Source organism: Anoplopoma fimbria, chromosome 10 (assembly GCF_027596085.1).
Source record: "Anoplopoma fimbria isolate UVic2021 breed Golden Eagle Sablefish chromosome 10, Afim_UVic_2022, whole genome shotgun sequence".
NCBI lineage: Eukaryota > Metazoa > Chordata > Actinopteri > Perciformes > Anoplopomatidae > Anoplopoma > Anoplopoma fimbria.
Genome location: NC_072458.1, coordinates 8,106,563 through 8,129,465, shown reverse-complemented (window position 1 = coordinate 8,129,465; position 22,903 = coordinate 8,106,563). Strand labels below are relative to the sequence as shown.

Sequence of the window (22,903 nt, the reverse complement as noted above, 5' to 3'; positions counted from 1 at the left end):
AAAGCTAGCAGTTTTTGGTCCACTGCCGACGTGTGGACCAAAATAAATGTTTTAATATGAACTATCCAAAGATTTCAAGACAATATGAGATTAAATGTAATTGATCCCCCCCTCTGAAATTTACAATTCCAGCAGCTCAAGGTAGAGGCAGGTAGGAACTGAATACAAATACAGTGAGGGACAAAAATGTGTAAAAAACAAACAAGAAAACAAAAACGATTAGCCTCAATCAAAGTAACAGCTATACAGCAGCATACTGAAACAGTAATACAGTAGCCTACTTTAAACTTGAGTGTGCATAAGTGTTTTGTACATGAACAGAACAGATTCAAGATATGAAAATGATAAAATAAGTATTAGAAATGATTAAAATGTTTAAAGTAAAAAAAAAAAAAATCTAAAACTAAACGTTCAGACAGGCTTCTACTTCCTCAACTTGAACTATGATCCACTGCATTCCAGCTAAATGAGGTGCAGGCATGTTGAAGACCGCAGGGTTCAACTTTACTACCTGTCCTAGACAGACAGTGAACGCAGCGGGACAGACGCCAGGTGTCTCCTCGCTCTCCGCTGAAGTATCTGAAAGCAGTTTTGTGAAGAGGACGAGATGTAAAGTTTTAAACCCTGACTGATAGGAAAGAAAAGAAACTCTCGACAGACATCATTTGTTTTCATTGTTATGTGCTGTCTCGCCGTTGCACTGACAAGATGAGCGGCGGTATGAGGCGGACTGAGAGAAATGGAGAACAGGACAACAAAGCTAACGTGAGTGTGTTAATAAAACTCTCTTAAATGTTAAAATAAAGAGATAGTTGAATCACTGTCCGATTGAACTTCACTTAAACGTGTCTATGCTAGTCAAAAATACGTTTATGGTTTCAGAATTTTTGAGAATATATTATTCTAAATTGAGATAAATGAAATAAACGGCATGGTCCCTGTGAGATATTTGAACATTTTGTGACATAAAAAGCAGAAATTGACTTTTCAACAAACACAGGATGCCTGAATACAATGTCTGATTACAATGCTTTCATATTTTGCATATGAAAGCAAAATGTGCTTCTGATTTTCATTTTTCAAAGAGTTTGAGTCATATCCAACAGACCTTTTTTTCCCCCCCCTCTTCTTTGGCATTACAAACTTAAGTGATTCATTCCAACACTAAATATTTGATATTCGAATGGAGATACCACACAGCACAGTGTATCCTGTGGCATATAAAATGTGTGATGATTAAGCATTAACTCAAATGGGTGTTGCCACAAAGCAAATTTGACGATACTGGAAAGATGGTCATGGCAAACAGCAACCATAATCTTTTACTCTATAGACACACCGGAGCCTAGAGCTGGCACATGTCATTATGATTGTATTAATTGTGCTCTGTTGCATTATTCAGTCATTTATTGCCTGAAGATGTGGCTCAATTTAATTCAAATGACTGCAATTAAACAGGCAAGTGAATTACTTCAGAGATAAAAGTAATGCCATGGTTGCTAGATTTGCTTGTGTGTCCTAAAACAAATACCTCTTGCATATCTATATCTATCATTACCATGAATACAGGTCAAATAACAGGTGGGACTGCTTGATTACACTGCTACTTGTTGCATAAGTTGAACGTCACTTATCATTCTCTTTTCCCTCAGAGGGACCTTGTATGTGTCACTGTGTACATGGTGCTTTCACTGGAACTTTGACCTGCTTTGTGCCTTTGTAGAATTAGTGTGGAGCCTGTATTTTGATGTGTTTGCACAGAAAAGAAAAGCCAGCACACCAAAGTTAATGCTCTTTCGCAGCATAGCCTGCTGTAACTTGATGTGAGAATGAATTTATGTGTCACAACAAGTGAAGTCTAAATGCCCTACTTCAAATGTTCTAGTAAATTAAATAATTATACCCTCCAGATATGTTTTAATGGCTGTAAAATAATTGTAACTTTGTATGCCATCCTAGGACATTATTAAGTAAATGCTTTTGTTAAGGCTCAGTTGAGAATACAATTGACTTGATGTTCCAGAATGTAGAAGGTACTGAGAATGTCATTCCACAAGCTCCAAATAACTGATTAAGAAAGTGCCAAGACTTGTTAGTTGGGTAGTTAAATAGAAATATCCTCTGTTCATTGGTATTCAAAGAATGTTTTTTTTTCTGTGACAAATCTCATGTCATTATGTATCTTACTCTGTGACATGCGATCCAGCAAGTGCAAAACCTGCTTTTTCACAGTTTGTTGCACAGCGTTAACTTTGTCATCAAACACTTCCTTGTAGATACCAAAGTGTAATGGATATTTACCAAAGTGACAGGAATAAGAATTGTCAAATAAAAGGTTATACAGTACACTACTTTTTTTTATCGTGGTTAAAGTGATTCATAGGCCTAAACCATTGAGTCAATAAGCGTTATGTACCGTTGCAATGGCATGCGAACCAGAACCAGGATGTTGGCATGAAGGAACAGATCCTTTGTTTATACATCTGGCAGGAAGAGGAGAAATACATAGTCATGTCCAAACCTAACACATGATTTTTTGGCAGCTTCCAGCCTTGATGGGCTCTAACTGTGCTTAAACAAAACAAAAATTGAAAAAATGATTTGAGTAGAATTACATTTTTATATCATTGGCTTTAAGTCAATGTCAGTTGGTGATAAAGGGCTCTATAAAAATGAACTTGACTTGAATTCACTGGTTCTTTTACACAGCAATGACTCTTTTTACGAGAGCGCTCAGGAGCATTTTTTGCTAGCTGATGTTTTTTTGTGTGTCTTGTGTTGCATGTTCTCACTGTAAACATCATGACATTATTTACTTCCAGTTCTGCAAACTACAATTTCCACTGGGAAACTTATTTGATCCCACTCATGCACATCAAGGACTTTAGTTCTTTTTTTTCAGGTTCTTGTCAAATTACATTGAAGTTCATATGTGTTCTCTCATGGCGTGAGAACAAGATGGGAAGTGCAACAATGACAAGGCTATTGAAATAGCTTAGCCAGGTTGTTGTGGGTTTTTGTCAACTCTGAGAGAGATCCACTCTGAGCCTTTTGTGTGTGACACTGAGATTGTTCAATGGCATGTTTGCACTGCTCACATATCAACAAAACAAACAACTATAAATATATACAAATAGAGTTTTGATGCATTTTGTGTAGGGCAACCCATGAACTAGGCTCTTTGGGAAACACAAGTTTATGATACTTACAAGTTTTGTTAAACAAGATAATCTGCACAAAAGAACACAATTTTATGATTTTTGAAGTGTGTATGCAATCTACCATTAGCTTTTCAGCAGCAATCACACCAGATGTCTGCCGGATGGAGGCGTCATCAACATCTCTGAGGTCAGACACGGTTTATTTCTTGAGTGTATCAGTCATTACCATCACTATAGATCCCTAGAATAAAAAATGAATGTTTGATTTGGATTTATTCATCTTATTTATATTATACATGGCTGACTGCCACTTGTTATCAATGTGATGCATTTTAGGCAGCCATAAATTACAAGATATGTAAAGCTAGCAGTCTTTGGTCCACTGCCGACGTGTGGACCAAAATAAATGTTTTAATATGAACTATCAGGGCGGCTGTGGCTCAGTGGAGAGCAGGGTCGTCCTCCAATCAGAGGATCGGCGGTTCGATCCCTGGCTCCGGCAGTCCATGTCGATGTGTCCTTGGGCAAGACACTTAACCCTGAGTTGCTCCCGAAGGCTGTGCCATCGGTGTATGAATGGGTGTGAATGATTAGAGAGACCCTGATGGGCAGGTGGCACCTTGCATGGTAGCCCCTGTCATCAGTGTATGAATGGGTATGAAAGGGTGAATGATTAGTAATGTAAAAGCGCTTTGAGTGGTCGGAAGACTAGAAAAGCGCTATACAAGTATAGTCCATTTACCATTTACCATTTATCCAAAGATTTCAAGACAATATGAGATTAAATGTAATTGATCCCCATCGAAATCGAAAAGCTAATGGTAGGTTATAAACAAACTACCGCAGTCGTGTTATTACACAATGAGGGTGTAACCTAAGGTACATTGTATGTGCGACATGATGTCATACATTTAGAATTTAATACGCTAGTTATTAAATTATAAGTCAATTAAACTTATTGAAAAATACTTTTGTTGACCACTTAAGTGTTGAAGTGATTCATTATTAAACAGTCAAACATTAAATAGTTCTCATCGAATGTGACTATTCTTGGCTTTTATATCATTATAAATTAAATACCTTTGGGTTTTGGACTGTGGGTCTTACAAAACAAGCAATTTGAAGACTTCACCTTGAGCTCTGTGAAATAATGAAGGGCATTTTTCTTTATTAATATTTTTTAACTGTCTATAAACTTTTAGAATATGGTTAAAAATTCCCACCACAATTTCCCAAAGTCTTTAAACCTCTTGATTTGTCTAACTAACGGTCCAAAATACAAATATATTTAGTTTTACTATAATTAAAGTATAAGCAACACATACTCACTACATTTAAGGAGCTGGAACCAGAGAATTGGGTTATTTTATTTTATAAAAATATTTCGATCAAAAAAAATAGTTGCTAGGTGATTTTCTGTCTATCGACTAATCGATTAGTTACAGAAAGTTGCTGCTCTTGCTGCAGTAATGATTGAGTTGCAGCGCTATAACACTTAAAATGGTAATGAAAAATATTAGAATCAAGATCAATCCAGGGATGGAAGTTTAACGTATAAAGTTTCAGGTAGTCAGAGAAACATGGACACACACAGACACAAGCATGAACATATTTGGACTGTGGCATTTCACTTTGGTTTGCACAGTTTTGTTTACACTGCACACACTAGTCACGCACGCCAGTGACGCTTCATTAATCTCTCTTATATAACTCGCACCACACATTCCTCAGAGTGCTGCTACCTTCCACTGTCACCATGTAGCAGATAAACGAAGCCATCTTCAGCCCACGGTTTTATCCATAGGTCACCTATTGTCTGACTCAGTTATATATTAGTGTATACATTTAGGCTACATTTAAGTATGATAGTTGAACCTAGTCACTCATTTATTTATTTACTATTTAATAAAGATAAAAATCAAGTCCAGACCTCTGATAAAAAATGTAAATAAAAGACAGTTCAGTCTGATTTCCAAACTATAAAAAGATGTCTTTCAAACTATCATGGAGTTTGGCTTCACCATCACAAACCTCTTTGGTCAGGACGGTTTATTATCCAATCAGACCAAATGTTCCCTTCATTCTTTCCATTGTGTATTTGGCATTGCAGTCCTGCAGGGGAGGCTAGCAACCATGTGTCTCCTCTGACTGGTACTGTAGCTCTCTGACTGGAGAACAATCTGGAGGGTAAAAAGGGTTGGGCAGCCGGTGGAGCCTCACCCAGCCATGTAAGGCAAGACGGGCCGTGGCTTCTCACGCTCTTAGTCACAAAGACACAGACAGTCTGGATCACAGCTGCCTGAACATCATCGGGAAGAGTCCCCGACAGCTTCGTCTGCCCAGGTAGATATTATGGAGAGATAAAGTAAAGGGTTTGCATTTGGGTTCACGCAGGGCGAAGTGCATGATGGTACCTGCGGTTGTAGTTTTGTCTGCTTCATTACAGTGTTTGTTTTTATGACTCATTTGGGTATGTCTTCATCGTAGACTTCATCGTAGACTAAAAAGTAAAGGGCTAGTTTACCACCCTCAGATTAAATCAGCCAAAAGAGATACTTAAAAATATCATATAGAAAAAGAGACATTAGTTTACCCTTTATTTGACTAGCATGATTTATACATCACGCCAGGCACTGTGTCTCCTTTTGTATATATTTTAAAGTATTTTAAAGTATCAAACATCAATCAGAGTTAGTGGATTCATCTTCATTATGTTTAATGTGACACAGACAACCTGAATGCAAATGTTACTATTGAGTTTGTCAAGACAAAAAGCAACTTTGAAACTTTTTAGAGTCACTTCCCCATTTGTAAGTGGAAGTACTGTGGAAGAGTGACTCAGTTGTGTTGTCTTGGTGACACATACTGTTGGTATTAATCAAAAGGGAAGAGTTCATAATTAACATGTGTGATGGTTTAGAGCTGACGTCGCTGATATACCACGTTGTAAGTGTTTTATGGCTTTTCTTATCAATCATAGCGTGTTGCTTGGTAGTAAAAGCACTTTGTTTTGACTGCACTCAGGATTTCACGCTTCGCTGTGATCTCTGTTAGCACCAGGTAAAGGAATGTAGATACTGGTGTTTGGTGCAAATAATGCTCCACCGTTCTACTTTCTCAGCCTGTTAGAAAGATTTAGTACTTGGATTTATAGCTGTGACTGGTTGATCCTGTATTCACTATGTGGTCTTCGGTATCAGTCAGCCTGTAGTACAGCTGAGCACAGCAGCGATATCATCTCCAACAGCAGTGGTGGAGGAGCTCGTGGCTCAATAACTGGGATTGGATGGTGGTGTATTGATTGTGGGAGGCCACTGACTGAAGCAGTGATGTCACCTCCAAATCGGAAAACAAGGTTCACGTTGGATGGATGTGTAACTGAATGTTTTTATATTAGCTGCAGGTCTAATGCGGCATGGATGATCTGCAGGGTTGATTTCTTTGTGCCAGAATACCTGATATCTGAGATATTATCTCCTCTATTCTACTTCACTCTGCTCCGCTCCTCTTCAAGTCTTCTCTGCTCTACTCTACTTTAAAGCACATTGTATACTCTACTCTGTGATACCCTGTTCTTTTATTATGCATAATCTACTTAACTCTATTTTACTATTAGTTGATTATTAAAATCAATAAAATAGTTAACATTAATTGTCATTTTTTGCTGACTAGTTAAATTGCTATCATGACTCAGTTCCAGCCTCTTATTCGTGAGGATTTGCAGTCTTTTCTTTTTCTTATGTGGTAGTAAACTGAACATCTCTGTGTTTTGGACCGTTGGTCGGGGGAATAATAAGATGTGTGATGACGATCTTAAGATTTTAGGAAATAATTATGAGCATCTGTCACCATTTCAGGCATTTTATTGATTAAAACCAAGAATTTATCAAGAAAACTATGTGCAAATGAATTGACAATGAAAATAATAGTTAGTTGCAGCCTTATTGCACTTTACTTTGAATTCCTTAAATCTGAGTTACAGAGGGGTAAAAATGTTTAGCTATAGGACTGCTCTGTCCCCTTAGTCTGTTATCTCATAGATCAAAATTAGGACACTAGAGACAGAAAGCAGACTCTCCCTCAGGGCTCACTGCTGCTCAGCTAAAGAGCTGACCTGAGAAATGATCCAGTGGCAGATAATTTACCTGCAGTTTACTTTAACACTTCATTTTGCGCCTGTTGCATTGATTTCTCTCTTGTATTGTTTCACTCCAGTAGAGGTCAAATCACTTTGATTTCACTTAGTATGCAGATATTCAGTTAGTCTAGTAGAGTCTTGCAGTGATCTGTTAAATGAGGCAAAGCTGTTTTGACCACCACACCTACTGTTTAATGACAAACATTGACCGTGGAGGTTACTGGCAGCACAGAACATAAATTATATGATACAACTGACTCATCATAACTGGTTCAACGTTTTTATCAACTACAGTTTTTTCATAAATCATTGATTATGTAAAGTAAATTAAATACAGAAATAGTTTGGATTATTTGCAGTCCCTGCATGTAAACAAGTATATGTTACTGTGGAAAATAGCAGGGAAAGAGGTTCCTTTGTAGTAAATTCATTCGATGTTGCATAGCTTTCCCAGTAGAAATCTTTCTGCTCAGTGTTATGCAAGACATGTTTTTGTCTTTTGATCTTTTTCATTTGATTCATGAGAATCTGATTAACGTAGATTTGTACTTCGAAGGGAGAATCAATCATCTGTAATGGAACAACAGCTGACACCTCAGTTAGCGGTAGTGATATAATCTCTAAATCAATTATCATTAGTTAGTCCATATAACCTGAAGGTTGATTGTATTATGAAATTAGTTGATATGTACACATGACACACATGTCATATAAGAGATTTGTAAAAAAAAAAAAAAAAAAAAAAAAGGGATACAATTTAACCTCGCAGCTTTTGCTTTTCTGTGTTTGTGCGGGAATTTTGAGGTAACTCTTCCCAGAAATTACAAACAAATGGAAATGAAGCATTCCCTGAGCTACATGGACAAGCCTAGTGGATTAGTACAATTCAGAAGATTATTTTAGCAGCTGTTTACTTACAAAAAAAACCCCTCATATTCCTCATGCACACATTTTCTAAAGTAGTCTGTTCTTTTCTTGTCAAAACATGAATGTAGAAGCTGTAATGTCACGACTTAACAGTTAAAAGTTGCTGATATGTTAATTGTTGGACAGGCCAGGACATCAAAAGTATGCACTGATTCAATGTTTAATTCTTCCTTGGAACATGATCACATGTTCAGGCCATTTGGCATGTAATGACATCTAATTAGTACTTTTTTTAGGATCGGTTTCCAATTAACCCCTTCATCCATTATTATTGGCTTGGACTGTTGTTTTGGTTCTGTGCAGCAATATTTGTTGACTGCAATATGATCATAAAGGATTTTGCGGTAATAATGCATAAGACTCTTGTTTTTCTGAAATGTGGTTACAAGTTTAATAAGCAGAAATTGCCACAATATGTTCTTTTACGGTAAACATTGTACTGACTTAAGTGTCAACCATACGCAGCTGTTGCTGTTTTTACCCGGGATTTTCCCAGTGAAAAAGAAACTCCACACAGGCATCCAGTAAAGCACATTGAAAAGCTTTACGCAAGACGTGGCACTATTAAGGATTCATTTGCATTCTGGGAGCCAAAACATACTTGTGATTTGCTTACAATGTACTTTTATGAAAAAGCAGTTTATTGTCTGTAAACTATTCTTCAGGTGTGCTTACTTTGAAGTGTCGGGCTCTTGTCTGAAACGTGTCAATGGAGGGGGTTCCAAAGAAACAGAGGAGAATAGCGTGTGTTGAGGAGCAGGACTCTATGTTTCTGTGTACAGTAACCACCTTCCAGGGCGTGTCTGTGCATGGATCCTCTGTGGGAAGCCCTCAAGCTGTCGCTCCCTCTGATCACAGAACGATATGTTGGCCTGCCTGTTATTGCCTTTACTCTAATGGTTTTCAGAAGTCGCAATTTCACACAGAGATCTGCCGTTGAAGCTAAACCATTTAGCCTGTGTTTGACATGCAAAGTAGAGAACTGGTTGCTTACGTAAGTAACGAAATGAGTTAGCACCACGTGACGTACCGGGTCGCTCTTCTTTGTCCTGAAGCTATGCGCTACTGTATGTGTGTCCATATGACTTATGGGAGGCATGTTCACACACTCTGAAACCATGAACCCATTCACACACGTTAACAGTGAGACGCACACACACACGCACAAAAACATACGCTCTACAGTAATCCTGCAAACAACAATTTTCTGTTAGAGGACAAATCTCATATTGAGATAGATAACTGCCCACACACCCACACACACACACACACACACACACACACACACACACACACACACACACACACACACACACACACACACACACACACACACACACACAGTAAAAGTAACATTCGTGTTAGTTGAATCTTACATGATGTTACAATGCATTTTGCTTGTATTGAACAGAGACGATAAAAACAACAGTGATAAAGAGGCACTTACACTTATTCCTGGTGGTATTTTTTGCAATTCATCATGATTTGCAGGCAACAGGCATCACGTGATTGTTGTTTGCCTAATATCATCAGAAGTGTATCAGACTGCAGTTATAAATTCTGGGGCCTCTGTTCAGGGTGTTGCTGTTATGCCAAGTTGTCACATCGAGCTGTAACATTCAGCCACTGACTGGCACTTAATGTGTGACCACATGACCGCACTGCCATGGAGTTACTTGGAAGCCTGATACAGTGAAGGGCTTTTCCAAGTAAAGCAATGATTGATTTAGTTGTCTGGTGGGCCTTACTATCAACCATGAAACAAAATCTAAGCTTTTGCTAAATGTATTATTCTGGTTGGAACATTTTGTACGTTCTCATAGTCAGGTTATATCAGTCAGATATTATTGCAGTGCTGCCTTGACACTTAAAGATAGACTGAGGTATGTAGAGAACGTGTAAGTGCCTTGTTATCATTCCTGCACTAAAATCACAGTTGTCATTCTACCAGATGGAGTGTGAAGTGGCTTTATTAGGTATACACTATGTGAGCTGAGTCACTGTGCTGTATGACAATACTGGGTGACATCGCCCAAACAAGACAACATCCAAATATAGGATGTTACAGAGAGAGTACTTAAAGGGAGGGAATTCATGCAAATAATTACCCAGGTGAAATTGATGAGAGGAAGAAGATTCTAGACGTCCTTTAGCAGAATTTAAGACGGGCAGGCAGCATCTGTTTCTCTTGCTTTTTATGTACCATGGAAGAGTATCACCTGTGTGGAAAACTTGTTAAAAAGCCAGTCATGGAAAACACATTTTTGTGAGCGAAGCCTCAGTTTCCACCAGTGAGTGCAGCTTCTATAGAAGAAAAACAACATTTAAAAAAATCTCCTACCAATCTAGTTTTTCTTCCTATTCACGTCTTTTATTATTTTAGACTGAGACTAAAGATAAAGGAATTAAGGTAATCACAGTACAAGCACCTACAGGACATTTTGTTTGTGTTTCTTTTTTGCTTTTGGCTAATCTTTGAGTGACATTTGATCTGATTGTTATCTTATTTACTCATTAGTTAACGCCCACACATCGTTGGATTTTGGCCACTGATAAAGATGATAGCACCACATTGTAAAAAAGACTAAGAGTATTTATAATTCTATAATTACTGATAATGTCCTTTCATTCTTCACCTCATGTACTGGTGGGCGGAGGCACACAGAAACTACAGCAGGTCCCATATACAGCTACACATACATATGAGCATGTACATAAACACACATAACACCACATAGAGGCCAGGATTAAACATGATTAAAGGTTGGTGATAAGATAACAATCAGCTATTTTACTTCACTTTACTGGACTTTTATCATCCAGCTAAACTGGAATAAGTTTGTCAAAGAGCCAAATGTTTTGTTTTTCTTTGCACATTCAGAGGAAGAGCAAAATTATTTTTGTGGAGCCATACCTCCACTTAATTAAATGGGTGTTGCCAAGGAGGGTTATGTATTGTTAAAACAAGTATTTGCTTTGGGGAAAGGTTGTACTTTGTTTCATAAAAGATATCTAGTAAAAATGGACAGCCAAGTTTAAGGGAGTGTAAACTGATGTTGTTTGTCATTTCAATTTTTAATTGAGATATTCCGCAAATTATAAAAGAATGTACCTTCCCATCTTGTTGGGTAATTTATTACTCATCTACTGAATTACTTGTTTTTCACTGAAATGTAAAATCTAAATAGTTGCAGTGTTTTGTGTCACAGTTCAAGAACGTTTTACGTGCTCTAAAGTTACTGTACTCTGTGTGCATTAGGCCATTTTCAGTGGATGATCTTACACGCTCTAGATCAATAAAGTTCTACAACATGAAATAAAACAATAGCACTGGATTATGATGTGATATTTGACTAAATAGCAATGAAAAACATAGAACAACATGCACTTCCAATGAACGCCTGCATTTACTATCAGGGGTGTCTCCATTTTATCAGGAAATATATCACAGCAGGAGAAGCTTATGATCAACAAATAAAGGAACTATGAACTCCATTGAAAACAGAATAATAACCCAATCCTGTGGGTTGAACACAGATTTGTGAGCATGTTGTTGCTATTTTATAATATAATACTTTGTTTCTTAAAGTGAGTTTTCAAAGCATGTAAGAGCCAGTTCTCACATGATCTGTGTTTATTTCAAAGTTGAATTGAGAGTGACTCAGTAGTCACGCTGGTTTGAGTGGTGGTATTTTTGGCCCTTACTGGACCGGACTGGTTTCATTTTCTCCAGTGAGTAGACTGGACTGGTCATAACCACCAGACTTTCCCCCTCGGAGTATGCATGGAAATGTCTCCTCTGTGTCGGTTGCTAGGTTTTGTAGTCTAACAGTGTGGCATCCACAGAGGAACTTCAGTATGGGGAAGTTTTATGACAAAAAGAACGCCTCTCTTTCAATGCTCCCCCCTCTTTCTCATTGATGACATTCGTTTTCTTCCTCTCTCCTTTCTCCTCATTGGTTGTTTCTCTCAAGATCCCCTCAGCTCCATTTATTCATCTAGTTTCTGTTATGCCCTCATCTTTCATTTCAGGTCCAATGCAGGCGGCTTAGACTCACTTTACAAGATCAGGATCAGTCAGGCTTCATCTCGGAGCGGCACAGCAACAAGGTACAAAATTCAAAGAGGAAAACTGTTTTGTTCTGTCGTTTACTTAATGAATAAACAAGAAAGGAAAGTACAGCTTTTTATTTTATTTTACTGGATATAGGAAAGCAGCATTGCAGTAGTGCTGCCACAGAAACCAGAGGAGCAGGAAGAAACGCTTATCACTCCCACAGAAGAACAAGTTGAAGTCATTAAGGTATGTGAGCTTGTTTCAGTGTTTGTTTCTATAATTGTATGCATGTGCGAGCCAGTCCACCTATCTATGCTAATTTAAAGTATTTGTGTGCTCACCTGTATTATCTAACACACTCCCATCATTGTGGTATCCAGGTTTATCTCGAATCCCGTCGAGGGGCAACTGAGAGTGTCAAAATGCTGACGGACGAGGTGTCGCAGATTCAGGAGGTCAGTGTGCGACCTGATAGTGAAGAACATTAGAGTGCCTTTGTCTCTGGGTTGAGTAAGTGGAAGGGCATAGGAATCGTTTCTGCATGGAACTATTTTTGTTTTGTGTTTTTGTTTCTAGGTGAGGTACTGTCTGAAGACTCTGAGAGAGCAGATGGCAGCCAGGCAGAACACAAACAACAACAAGGTACACACCCTCTGCATCACACATAAATACATTTCCATGACTGCTGTGCTGAAACAATTAGAATAATTGTTTGGTCATTGAACAAAAAGCTAAATTGCAGTATAAGTCCTGTCAAAATGGTTTGACATGAATAAAGGAAGAGGTGTAACACACTTGTCCGGTGCTCTCAGGTTAGAGCAAACTTGTTGGTTGCCTTATATCCGTGTTCTCCAGAATACTCCCCTGACCAAAGTGTCGGACAACATTTTTTCCTTTGTTTGTGTTTATGTTGCTTATTTTTATGCTTAAGTTGTTGTGTGTTGCTCTGTCAGCTACTGTAAAATGAACTCAGATAGGTCTGAAACTAATGAACTCAAGATTATTTACATGTTTATTAATCTATCAAGTATTCCTTACATTAGTTAAATAATTGTTATAAGGTGCTTTACTTTTACAAAAAAGATTTAAAGTAAAGACCAGCAAAAATTGCGAAATAATAAGAAAAAGTCTGTGCAAAGAAGCATGAATATAATCTTCAACAAAGTAGAAGCCTGGACACCACGAGGCTCGTGCTTCTAGCAGAGCAACACCAGGAGCCCTTGAATGGCATCAGATACTCATCTCCTGTGTGACTAATCGTAGACGCGCTACAGCTCGTTGTGTTTCCTTCAAGTTGCAGTGCCGTGATCTCTCTGGGCCGCTCTGGTAGTTGTACATTGTGCGAGTAAATGGAGCCCTTACTCCACTAACCAACCGCTGCTCTCCTCTTCAGTTTCCAGCCAATGGCTTCACAGTCCACATGCCCAGCAGCCAACCAGCTGTCACCAACGGCAACGCTATTCTCCCTGACTCAGACTCTCAGGTGAGCTAAAAAAACAATTAATCCTTCTCTAACAGGGGTTTGCATTGCTTGCTTATATGATCTGATTATTCATCAGCTTAATTTGAATAAACCACAGGGAAGAGCAGAAACCAATTTCAGCTGAAACCAGTTTGAATGCTTATAACTGTGTATTTAAGTGAAAGGCATAACATTCATAATGGAAATAATGTCTGGCCCGTTAGCTGTTTCGCACTCAGACAATCAAACTGCCTGCTGCTCCAAAGAAAACGGTGCCAGACCCTCTGAAGCTGATAATAAAGCTTACCACACACACAGCGAAGGGCTCACTTACATCCTGACTAATAATGCACACACAAACACAGCCGACACACACACACACACACACACACACACACACACACACACACACACACACACACACACACACACACACACACACACACACACACACACACACACACACACACACACACAATATCTTATTTCCCATGCATTATCCTTGACTGGGCACATCACAACATCTCCTGTAACACGACACCATAATCTACCAGAGAAGTAGAGTCAGAGCAGGGAGGTATTGTGGCTATCCATGCCCAGTGACCTGTATGTGTGGTATAGAGGTAACCAATTAACTCTAGGTGATTATACAGCAATGCAAAGTGCATTTTTTTTGTCTGGGAAAAGTATTTTGTCTCACTTAAAGACAGCCCTAAGATAAAAGGTTATCTTTGCACAAGTTAACATGCGTCCAGCTTCTTGTCTAAAAGACCAAACAGCCTTTTAAACACGTATCAAATGGCTTATCAGCAGCCGCTCCTATCTGTTTGTTAGCTCCAGTCTTGCCCTCGGGTTCATGTTGTTTGCCAGATTAAGCCTAATTGAGCTTGTCACTTTGTGTCTGCCTTCACTCTCAGGTCGGGGATAATCAGGAGGAGAGTGTGAGGCTCAGGGAGGCGACCAAGCGTCTGTACGCGCAGCTGAAGGAGATGGAGAAGAGGCATCAGGAGGAGAGGGAGAGACTGCAGGTCTGTCTCACGAGACGAGTAACATGACACAACTTCCTGTCTGCTGCTCTGACTCACTCCTCTGCTGCTGTCTTGTTCCTTTAATCGGCCTCATTATCTGACTTATCTGCGGATTTCATCCTTCATCATGTGATCCCCTACTGTTTGGGTCTTTGCTCTATAGCACATTCATCTGTCAGGTCATGTAGGGACACAGGCCCACAGTCCCACCACAGGTTGATCTGTCAAGCACTATCACTATGGTCTTGTACTAAAAGCCTCCTTTACAGTTAGTGGCACCAACATGATTGTATTGATACAGCAGGCAGACACATAGACCCATTTACAGAGCAAATATTACAACATTTGATAAAATCACTGCCAATTACACAAACCAGCTATGAGCAACTCCTCCCTTTTTTTCGCATTGCATTGTGGTAGAATAGTGTGTATCAACAGCACACTCAAAAATCATGGGTTTTAGTATGCATTAAGGACTGGTACTGAGTATATTTTACTTTGTCATTCCCAGTGTGAACACACTACATAGAAAAAGTATCTATTAAGAACTTGGGACACGGCTCATGTTCTAATAAGAAAGGTAGAGGAGTAAGTCGTCTCGTCCTAACAGGCGCAAATAAACTAATGAGGGACATGTCAGACTATAGGTGTGTAGGGACCATTAATTCCCCAATTTAAAGGATAATATCAGTTCATCAAATGTGAATGTCCGTTATACCTAATAGTTATAAGAAATATCGAACTCCCAAAGTGAATTGCTTGGATCAAGGAAAACCGCAAAGTTGCTATCTGAAAACATGAGCAGTCAGACAATCAGAGGTTTTAAACAAACTTAAATGAATTAATAAACGTCCCTGGTTTAACTTTTATTCCTGTACTGTCTGATGTGCAAATAGGGCTAAGGAGGATCTTATAGATCAAACCTTTCCTTGCAAAGAGAAAAAGAGAAACAAAGTATTTATTTTGAGCCTAGGAGTGTGCAGACCTCCTGTGTGCCCTGCTGTTTAGTATTTTTTGTCTTACACCTGAGTACTTTTGCCTGAATGTGTGCACAGTTGGTCCCTCTTTAAATAGGCATTATGCCGGCACTCATTTTTGGTTTAACCTCTCAATAAAGCGGTTTAGATAATCTGGGTAATTGTAGGCTAGCCCCAAACAACTTCAATGTAAATGAGGTCTAATCAACCAGATTAATTGAAAACAGTCATTGTTTGTGTGTGTAGAGCCTTTAATATGGTATCAAAAAATACTTAATCACAGGAAAACCCAAACGAGTTCTCACTCTGTGGCCCCCCTCACAGGCCGAGTCACACGAGAACGGTGTTCGTCTGGCCAAGCAGTCGGAGCAGCTGCAGGAGGAGGAGAAGCGGTCCGAGGAGAGGGGTCAGCAGGTGGAGGAGCTGCAGAGGCTGCTGGGAAGCATGGCAATCGAGAGCCGCAACCTCAAAGACAAGATGGCGGCAGGGGAGGCAGAGCTGCTGCAGCTCAAAGCAGGCGAGGAGGAGGGGGAGGAGAGTGAGCAGAGGTGAGATGAGATGAGAAACAGAGTGATGAGACAAAGTACAATCATTGGTACAACTAAGGGAAAATACTATGTATACTGTATACATTAATGTTATGTTTCACTGAAGATGTTTGATCTTCAAACATGAGAGAATAATTCTCCAAATATAATTTTGAAATTGATTATATATTAACAACTTGCTTCCCAGCTTGTAAAATACAAATAATGACAACTAACATGACCTTCACTAGTCAAAATGGCAGAATAACTTATTCAGTAGTTTTTTTTAATGTATGGCTTAAAACTTTATCTATTTGCTATTAGTTTGACAGAGTTTTCTCATATATTTGTGTGTTTGCAGGTGTGAGGAGCTGGAGAAGGAGGTGGCCATACTGAAGGAAAAGATTCATCACCTTGACGACATGTTAAAGAGTCAGCAGAGGAAAGTCCGCCACATGATCGAACAGGTATTTATGCAGACAAACTAGAAGTTCAAGGTGCACACAGTCACAAACACACCCACAGACATAATGAGTTCTCCGGGGCCCACAACTACCCAGGAAGCCATTAACAAGGAAATTAGATTTTGAGGAGGCGGACACATAAAGCGTAATTGATGTGCAGGAGTGGAGTCAAGAAGAAACGTGTGGTGAAAACAAAAAACTCACTCGTCATGAATAAGTGATGCAGCATCTGCTCCTGTAGGAAAAGTGTTTCTCCTGAGCATATCACGATATTTGTTTGTATTTGTTTTGTCTACGATACAGCTGCAGAACTCCCGGACGCTCATCCAAGAGAGAGATCGATTCATCAGGGATCTGGAGGAGAAAGTGGCTTTCCTGGAGGCTGAGGTCAGGAACCTCGCTGTTATAATATCTGAATTCATTTTTGAATTACATTTTGATATAGTACATAATGTGTGTACATTTTAGTTGTCCTTTCTGTGCTCAAGCTCAAACATTGTCCTGCATGTGAAACATTCCTACTACTGCTCTGTGATGGTGTTGGTGCCCTTTTGCACACAATGTGATGTCTTTAACCCCTTTCTGTCTGCAGAACAGAGAAATGCATGACCATTTGGACTACTTCCTGGCAGGTCAGGGGCCTCCGCCCATGACTTCCACTAATAAGAAGCCAGAGGTTGTTTACAGGTGAGCTGCTTGTTTTCTTTTTTACATAAAGAACGCTGATTTCCTACTGAGACGATGTCTTGTCTGCCAGTCATGCTAACTCAAAATGTCCATATAAGCCTCAAAACATTCAATTATTTTTCCCCCATCTGTGCAGTAAAACACTCACACCGACGACACAGACCAACAAGGCCCTCCCGTTCATCAAAGTCATTGAGATCAAGTCGTGAGCAGAGTGTCAGCCAAAGAAATGACCAGATGGAAAATACAGTGTAAATGTATATATTTAACCACCCAGCAGTCCGTCAAACGTAGATCTGCAGTGATTTAAAAAGCTGGCTTAACAGACCTCATGGTGACAAAGCACATTAGTACCTCCATAGTTACTCTTGAGGCTGTTCTGCATACATTTAATGCATCCCTCCGTGTCAAACAGAATCTAAAAAAGGAGAGAGAAATTCAAACTAGGATCAAAAAGGAAGGGGCTCTGCAATGCAAATAGTTTTTCTGAACATCTTACATAGTATACAAAGAGACAAATCTGTGCAGCATACGCGTACTTTGTCAGCAATCCGTAACGATGCAGTAGCACTAGCAAGAGTTCAGTAACGTTCTCTGTTTATTTGTATCCTCCTCCACTTCTTTCCCATGCAGAAATAAGATGTTTGAATAGGTCAATGAAAAAGGTGGGTCTAGATTAAAAACGACTCTGTTATTATTTTTAAATGTCCTTGTTACAAGAACATTTTGTCAAATGTACAAATATTCCAGTGTGTTGAGTGTTTTCAGCACTTCTTCATCCTACAGCCTATTGACCTCAGACTGAAGCAGCAGCAGCGGGGTTCAGGGTCAGATTTCTCAGTGCTTTGCACCACATTGCCAATGGCAGGCATGCAGTTGGCATCGTAGAAATATGAGTTATGTTAAACTTAAGTATATTTCTCTGACATAAGAGTGAGTTAAATATAAATAGACGCTATTTTTATGTATTAGAATTTAGACCTTTTTTTTTAGCTATGCTGGTAAATACTTATTCGAGGCTATTTGTAGAGATAGAGGCTAGCTGATCTTTAGCAAATATATTTATTTACATTTATGCTGCCAAGTTCTGCCTCAACACCTTTATTACATATCCTGTTTTGTGCTTAAATGTTGCATATTTAATAACAACGCCAATTCAAACTTACTTACATCATTATGCATTGTTTGTGTGGCTGTTTTTCTGTAAAATACTTGGAATCGAGGATGTTCCTTTTTATAAACTGAGTACCCATTTACTGTGAACACTGTAGATAGAAACATTGAAGTTGAGTCTGTTGTTTCATTGAAGACCGTCACATTTTATTTCAATAAAAATGAAATACCTGGTTTTATCTGACTTAATTGTTGTATCTCTGATGTTGCATTTTACTCAGTAACCTTGTACTGCCACCTAGTGGAGATATTAAAGACACTGAAAATGAAGAAATGGGTTGCAAAGCTTTTATCTCAAACCACAAAAGAGTTCAACTTCACATAAATACAAATCACACAATATCAATTAAATAAGTTATGAAGGTCTGTATAAATATCTTACATCTGTACAAACACAGTAAATCAAAACACTCATATTTACATTTCGACTTGGAAAAACAAATCTAGGTGACTTGCCATTCACTTTGCTGTTTTTTACAAAAATGACAATGCAAACCTTGCCATGTTGGCTACAATCATATTTGTCCTCTGAACAAGTGCATTCATTCCAAAATATGAAAGAAAGGCTTTGGGTGAAATGAGGGAAAAAAAATAACCTTGTGACCGCAAGATTTTAACAATTGTTATAAAATTAGACAATTTTTTCTCTACATGATTCTTTGAAACTACATGAAAAATAGTGTACCTTACTGTAAGGAGAAGTGAATTTTAAAGCTCAAAATGAAAACAAACTTCCAGTACGTAACAACTGTGTAATCGTTGTCCACACAAGCATTTTGTGACAGTCGGTCCGTAGCAGTGATCTCTCACAGGGTGCTCTCCAAGGTGTTGTAGTTGTCTTTGAAACTCTTGAGCTCCAGAAAGTGTTTGGGCCTCTTGCTGCGCTGACCGGTGGAGGGCAGGTAGGTGACCTGGATGGTGGAGGGACTGCTCCGGACTGGAGAGCCCGTCAGGTCCTTCGCTGCAGACTGGTGATGCTGGTCCAGGCTGGTGCTGCTGGAATAGGCTTTAACCCTGAGGGAGGGGAGAAGAAAGGGGGGTTACTATACAAAAATCCACAAATATAATAAAACTAGCACATGTAATAATAGATGAATAATGGATATTAGTAATGAAATAGCAGCAGTATAAGTAGTAGCGGAAACGATTACATGTAAAAGCATGCACTAGGCCTTGCCCTGTCAGCAATGCAGATTGTAAAACGTGCTCCAACAATGTTACAAGACTAACGATTTCTAGTCTGGACAAGTGGAACAGCCCTGGGAGGCTGTGGCGTAGTGGAGAGCAAGGTAGTTCTCCAATCAGAGGGTCGGTGGTTCGATACCCGGCTTCGGCAGTCGATGTGTCCTTGGGCAAGACACTTAAGCCCAAGTTGCTCCCGAAGGCTTGCCGTCGGTGTGGACTGGATGTTGCATGAGTGTTAGTTAGAGTCTGATGGTGGCACCTTGCATGGTAGCCTGTCATCAGTGTGTGAATGGGTGAATGATATGTAATATACTACTGACTGTAAGTCGCTTTGGATAAAAGCGTCTGCTAAATGACTGTAATGTAATGTAATGTAATGAACAGCACTTACACATCAGCCAGTTCGTTGAGAGCTTGCTGGTATTCAAGAAACTCAGATTCCCCAAACACCTGGAAGAAACAGTTTATCAGTAACATGCTGCAACAAAAACAGTTTGACCCATTATATTCATGATTTCTTTTCATCCCCCATCAGTCACACATAAAACAACTCGTAAGCACCCCAGTCCCATGGCGAGCGCTGTCGTAGCCCTCAAGTAAACGGTCGATGAGCGCACTGCGGCTGCTCTTAATCAGAGAGTGGGAGTTGCGCAGCTCCATCAGCCAGCTCCTGAAGCTGCGTCCAGTGAACGCACTGGGACATCGGCTTATCTCCTGCAGAGGAATTCCTGAGGTCAAAACGGGAAGAGAGAGAAGAAGTGAAGGTTAGAAAAGATGAAACTTCAGTACTCCCCCATGGATGGATTGGGTCACTAGAAAAAAACATTATTCTGTAAACTCATTGACTATTATAGGTATTTACAAAAAGTAAGGACTTAACTAATCCATTTTCAAAAACATTGGAGATGTTATGAAATTAAGAAATGCAGAAGTAAGAGTTAAAGTGATTTTGAGAGGAGATTAACCGTAATGAGTGTGAGAATAATAAAATCAGTTTGTGTGATGAGATGATTTATAGGAACAATGCATGCACCTGAAAAAATAAGTAAGTCCGAGCATCAAATGTAATATTTCACCTGAGTCACGGATCGCATCCAGAGCTTTCATTCTGTACAGGTAGTTGTAGCAACCTGTGAAATACAATCAAGTTTTGTTGATACATGCAAAAAAAAAGAAAAGAAAATGATGTTCTTTAGGTGCATTATGTCAGGAGGCAACAAGATGAGCTGCAATAAAAGTGACTGACTGATTTGTGATTCTTGCTTCAACCTGTCGTCTTCTTCTGATAGGAGACGAGGTTCGAAGCGGATCTCGTGGACCTTGGACAGTCTGGAGTCAATCTCCTCCCTCAAACCCTGAACCAAGTCACGGAAGAAAAATACACAGACACGTCAAACTGTTGCTCCAACAGCAGCTACTGCATACAGAATTCAACAATCATTTTTGCACTTTTCCACTTTACCTTTGGTGCGTTGTGGCCGATAGGTGCATGGGGTCCTCTGCGGGATCTCATTGCGAAACGCATGATTTGCCTTTTGACAAAGATAAACAGCAGCACGAACACCTGCACAAAAAAAAAAAACCAAACGTGAAAGGACAGGGCTTTAACGTCGGCATCACCACACCAGTACATATCAGCCAGCAACTAAAACAGACACGTCACTTACCAAGCTCCCATAGGCCATAACCAGAACAACATTAACCCCTGACAACGGCGACGACTCTGCCATGTTATCTGTCCGTGTCCACGTTGTAGCTCACCCACAGCTCGATCACGTTAGCTAAGCCTCCCGAACCAGCAGCCTATCAATGTGACTGACGCTGCATTAGCTCGGTAGCTAACAGCCGGCTGTCCATCTTGTAAAGAACAGCCACTGCTGCACATGTAAGAGATAGTTCATCAGCTTTGAAAGGATGTTTGTAGAAAACAAACTATTCTGCAACAGTGCTGATACTCATCTGTGAGTTCAGCGGCATCCTGCATGAAGTAAGAAGGGCACCGTGTGCTTGTGCTAGCCAGGAGCAGTGAGGGCGACAGCGACAACCTATTTGCGACTCCTCGTATTACCGTAATGACGGTGTAAGGACGCGCAGGCTGGTCAAACAGCCTGCAAAAGTTTAATTCACATTTTGCACAACATTCTGCTTCTTTTTTTTAGCCCAATATGTCACAGGACCCTTAAACCTACTTGGATCTGTTTTGTATTGTACCCTGTGTATTTTGTACATTTGTTTATTTTTGACTAAAATGTGATCCAAACATTTAAGATAATTTGGCATAATGATTTTTCATATATTATAGGGCTAACTGTTGTGCATTAAAATAAGCCTTTTTACAACAATATCACTGCACTTTCTACTGGATTATATACAGTACCAGTCAAAAGTTTGGACACACCTTCTCATTCAACTACTTTGAAGAATCTAAAATATAAAACATATTCTGGTTTGTTGAGCGTTTGTTTGTTTACCACATAATTCCATATGTGTTCCTTCATAGTTTGGATGTCTTCAATATTAATCTACAATGTAGAAAAAAAATAAAGAAAAAACATTGAATGAGAAGGTGTGTCCAAACTTTTGACTGGTACTGTATATATATTACATTATGATAATATCATTACTAGTGGTAGTAGTAGTCTTCATAGTATTAGTAGAATTAGTGGTAACAATTTTATTCTGTTTATATTACTTATTTTCTTGTTTTTTATACTACTTAACAATATTACACATTGTTCTATCATTAATGCATAGTGACTGCATTTACATAACACATCGCATATATACTTTAATGTATATTGTATTAATGATCCATGCTTGTAGCTGTACACTTATTTATGTAGCACATAGACACATTTGCACAATTTATTAAGAAATCTTGTGTAAAGTTATTTTTATGTAGTGTGTATGATGTGGTGTATGCCGCTTTTGATTGTCATTTCTGTGCTTTCTTTTGTGCATTTTATTGTCTCTATTTTATATTTTTAATCATCTGTTTTCATAACTTTAAACCTTTCTCTTGTGCTGCTCTAACATGTAAAACCTGAATATTTGCTGTAAGTTCATACTGACAAGTTCATGGCTCTCACTGAAATGTCATACATGTAATTCTTATTA

At 39.1% G+C, this 22,903-nt stretch overlaps 2 protein-coding genes across 2 annotated transcripts; one reads left to right on the top strand and one right to left on the bottom strand.

Moving 5' to 3' along the window:
• Nucleotides 1-533: 533 nt before the first annotated feature.
• tuft1b (tuftelin 1b) lies at nt 534-18,855 on the top strand. The gene is made up of 12 exons (XM_054606443.1): nt 534-765; nt 12,259-12,336; nt 12,437-12,529; nt 12,664-12,738; nt 12,860-12,925; nt 13,677-13,766; nt 14,663-14,773; nt 16,075-16,298; nt 16,639-16,744; nt 17,045-17,128; nt 17,334-17,428; nt 17,565-18,855. The coding sequence occupies exons 1-12, from the start codon at nt 709-711 to the stop codon at nt 17,635-17,637; spliced, it is 1,152 nt and encodes a 383-aa protein (XP_054462418.1). The 5' UTR covers nt 534-708; the 3' UTR covers nt 17,638-18,855.
• A 70-nt stretch (nt 18,856-18,925) lies between these two features.
• LOC129097553 (protein C1orf43 homolog) lies at nt 18,926-21,817 on the bottom strand. The gene is made up of 7 exons (XM_054606444.1): nt 21,454-21,817; nt 21,249-21,350; nt 21,033-21,141; nt 20,863-20,916; nt 20,348-20,514; nt 20,178-20,236; nt 18,926-19,615 (listed from the first exon to the last, which is right to left on the bottom strand). Exons 1-7 carry the CDS (start codon nt 21,514-21,516, stop codon nt 19,408-19,410), a joined length of 762 nt encoding a protein of 253 aa, XP_054462419.1. The 5' UTR covers nt 21,517-21,817; the 3' UTR covers nt 18,926-19,407.
• Nucleotides 21,818-22,903: the final 1,086 nt, after the last annotated feature.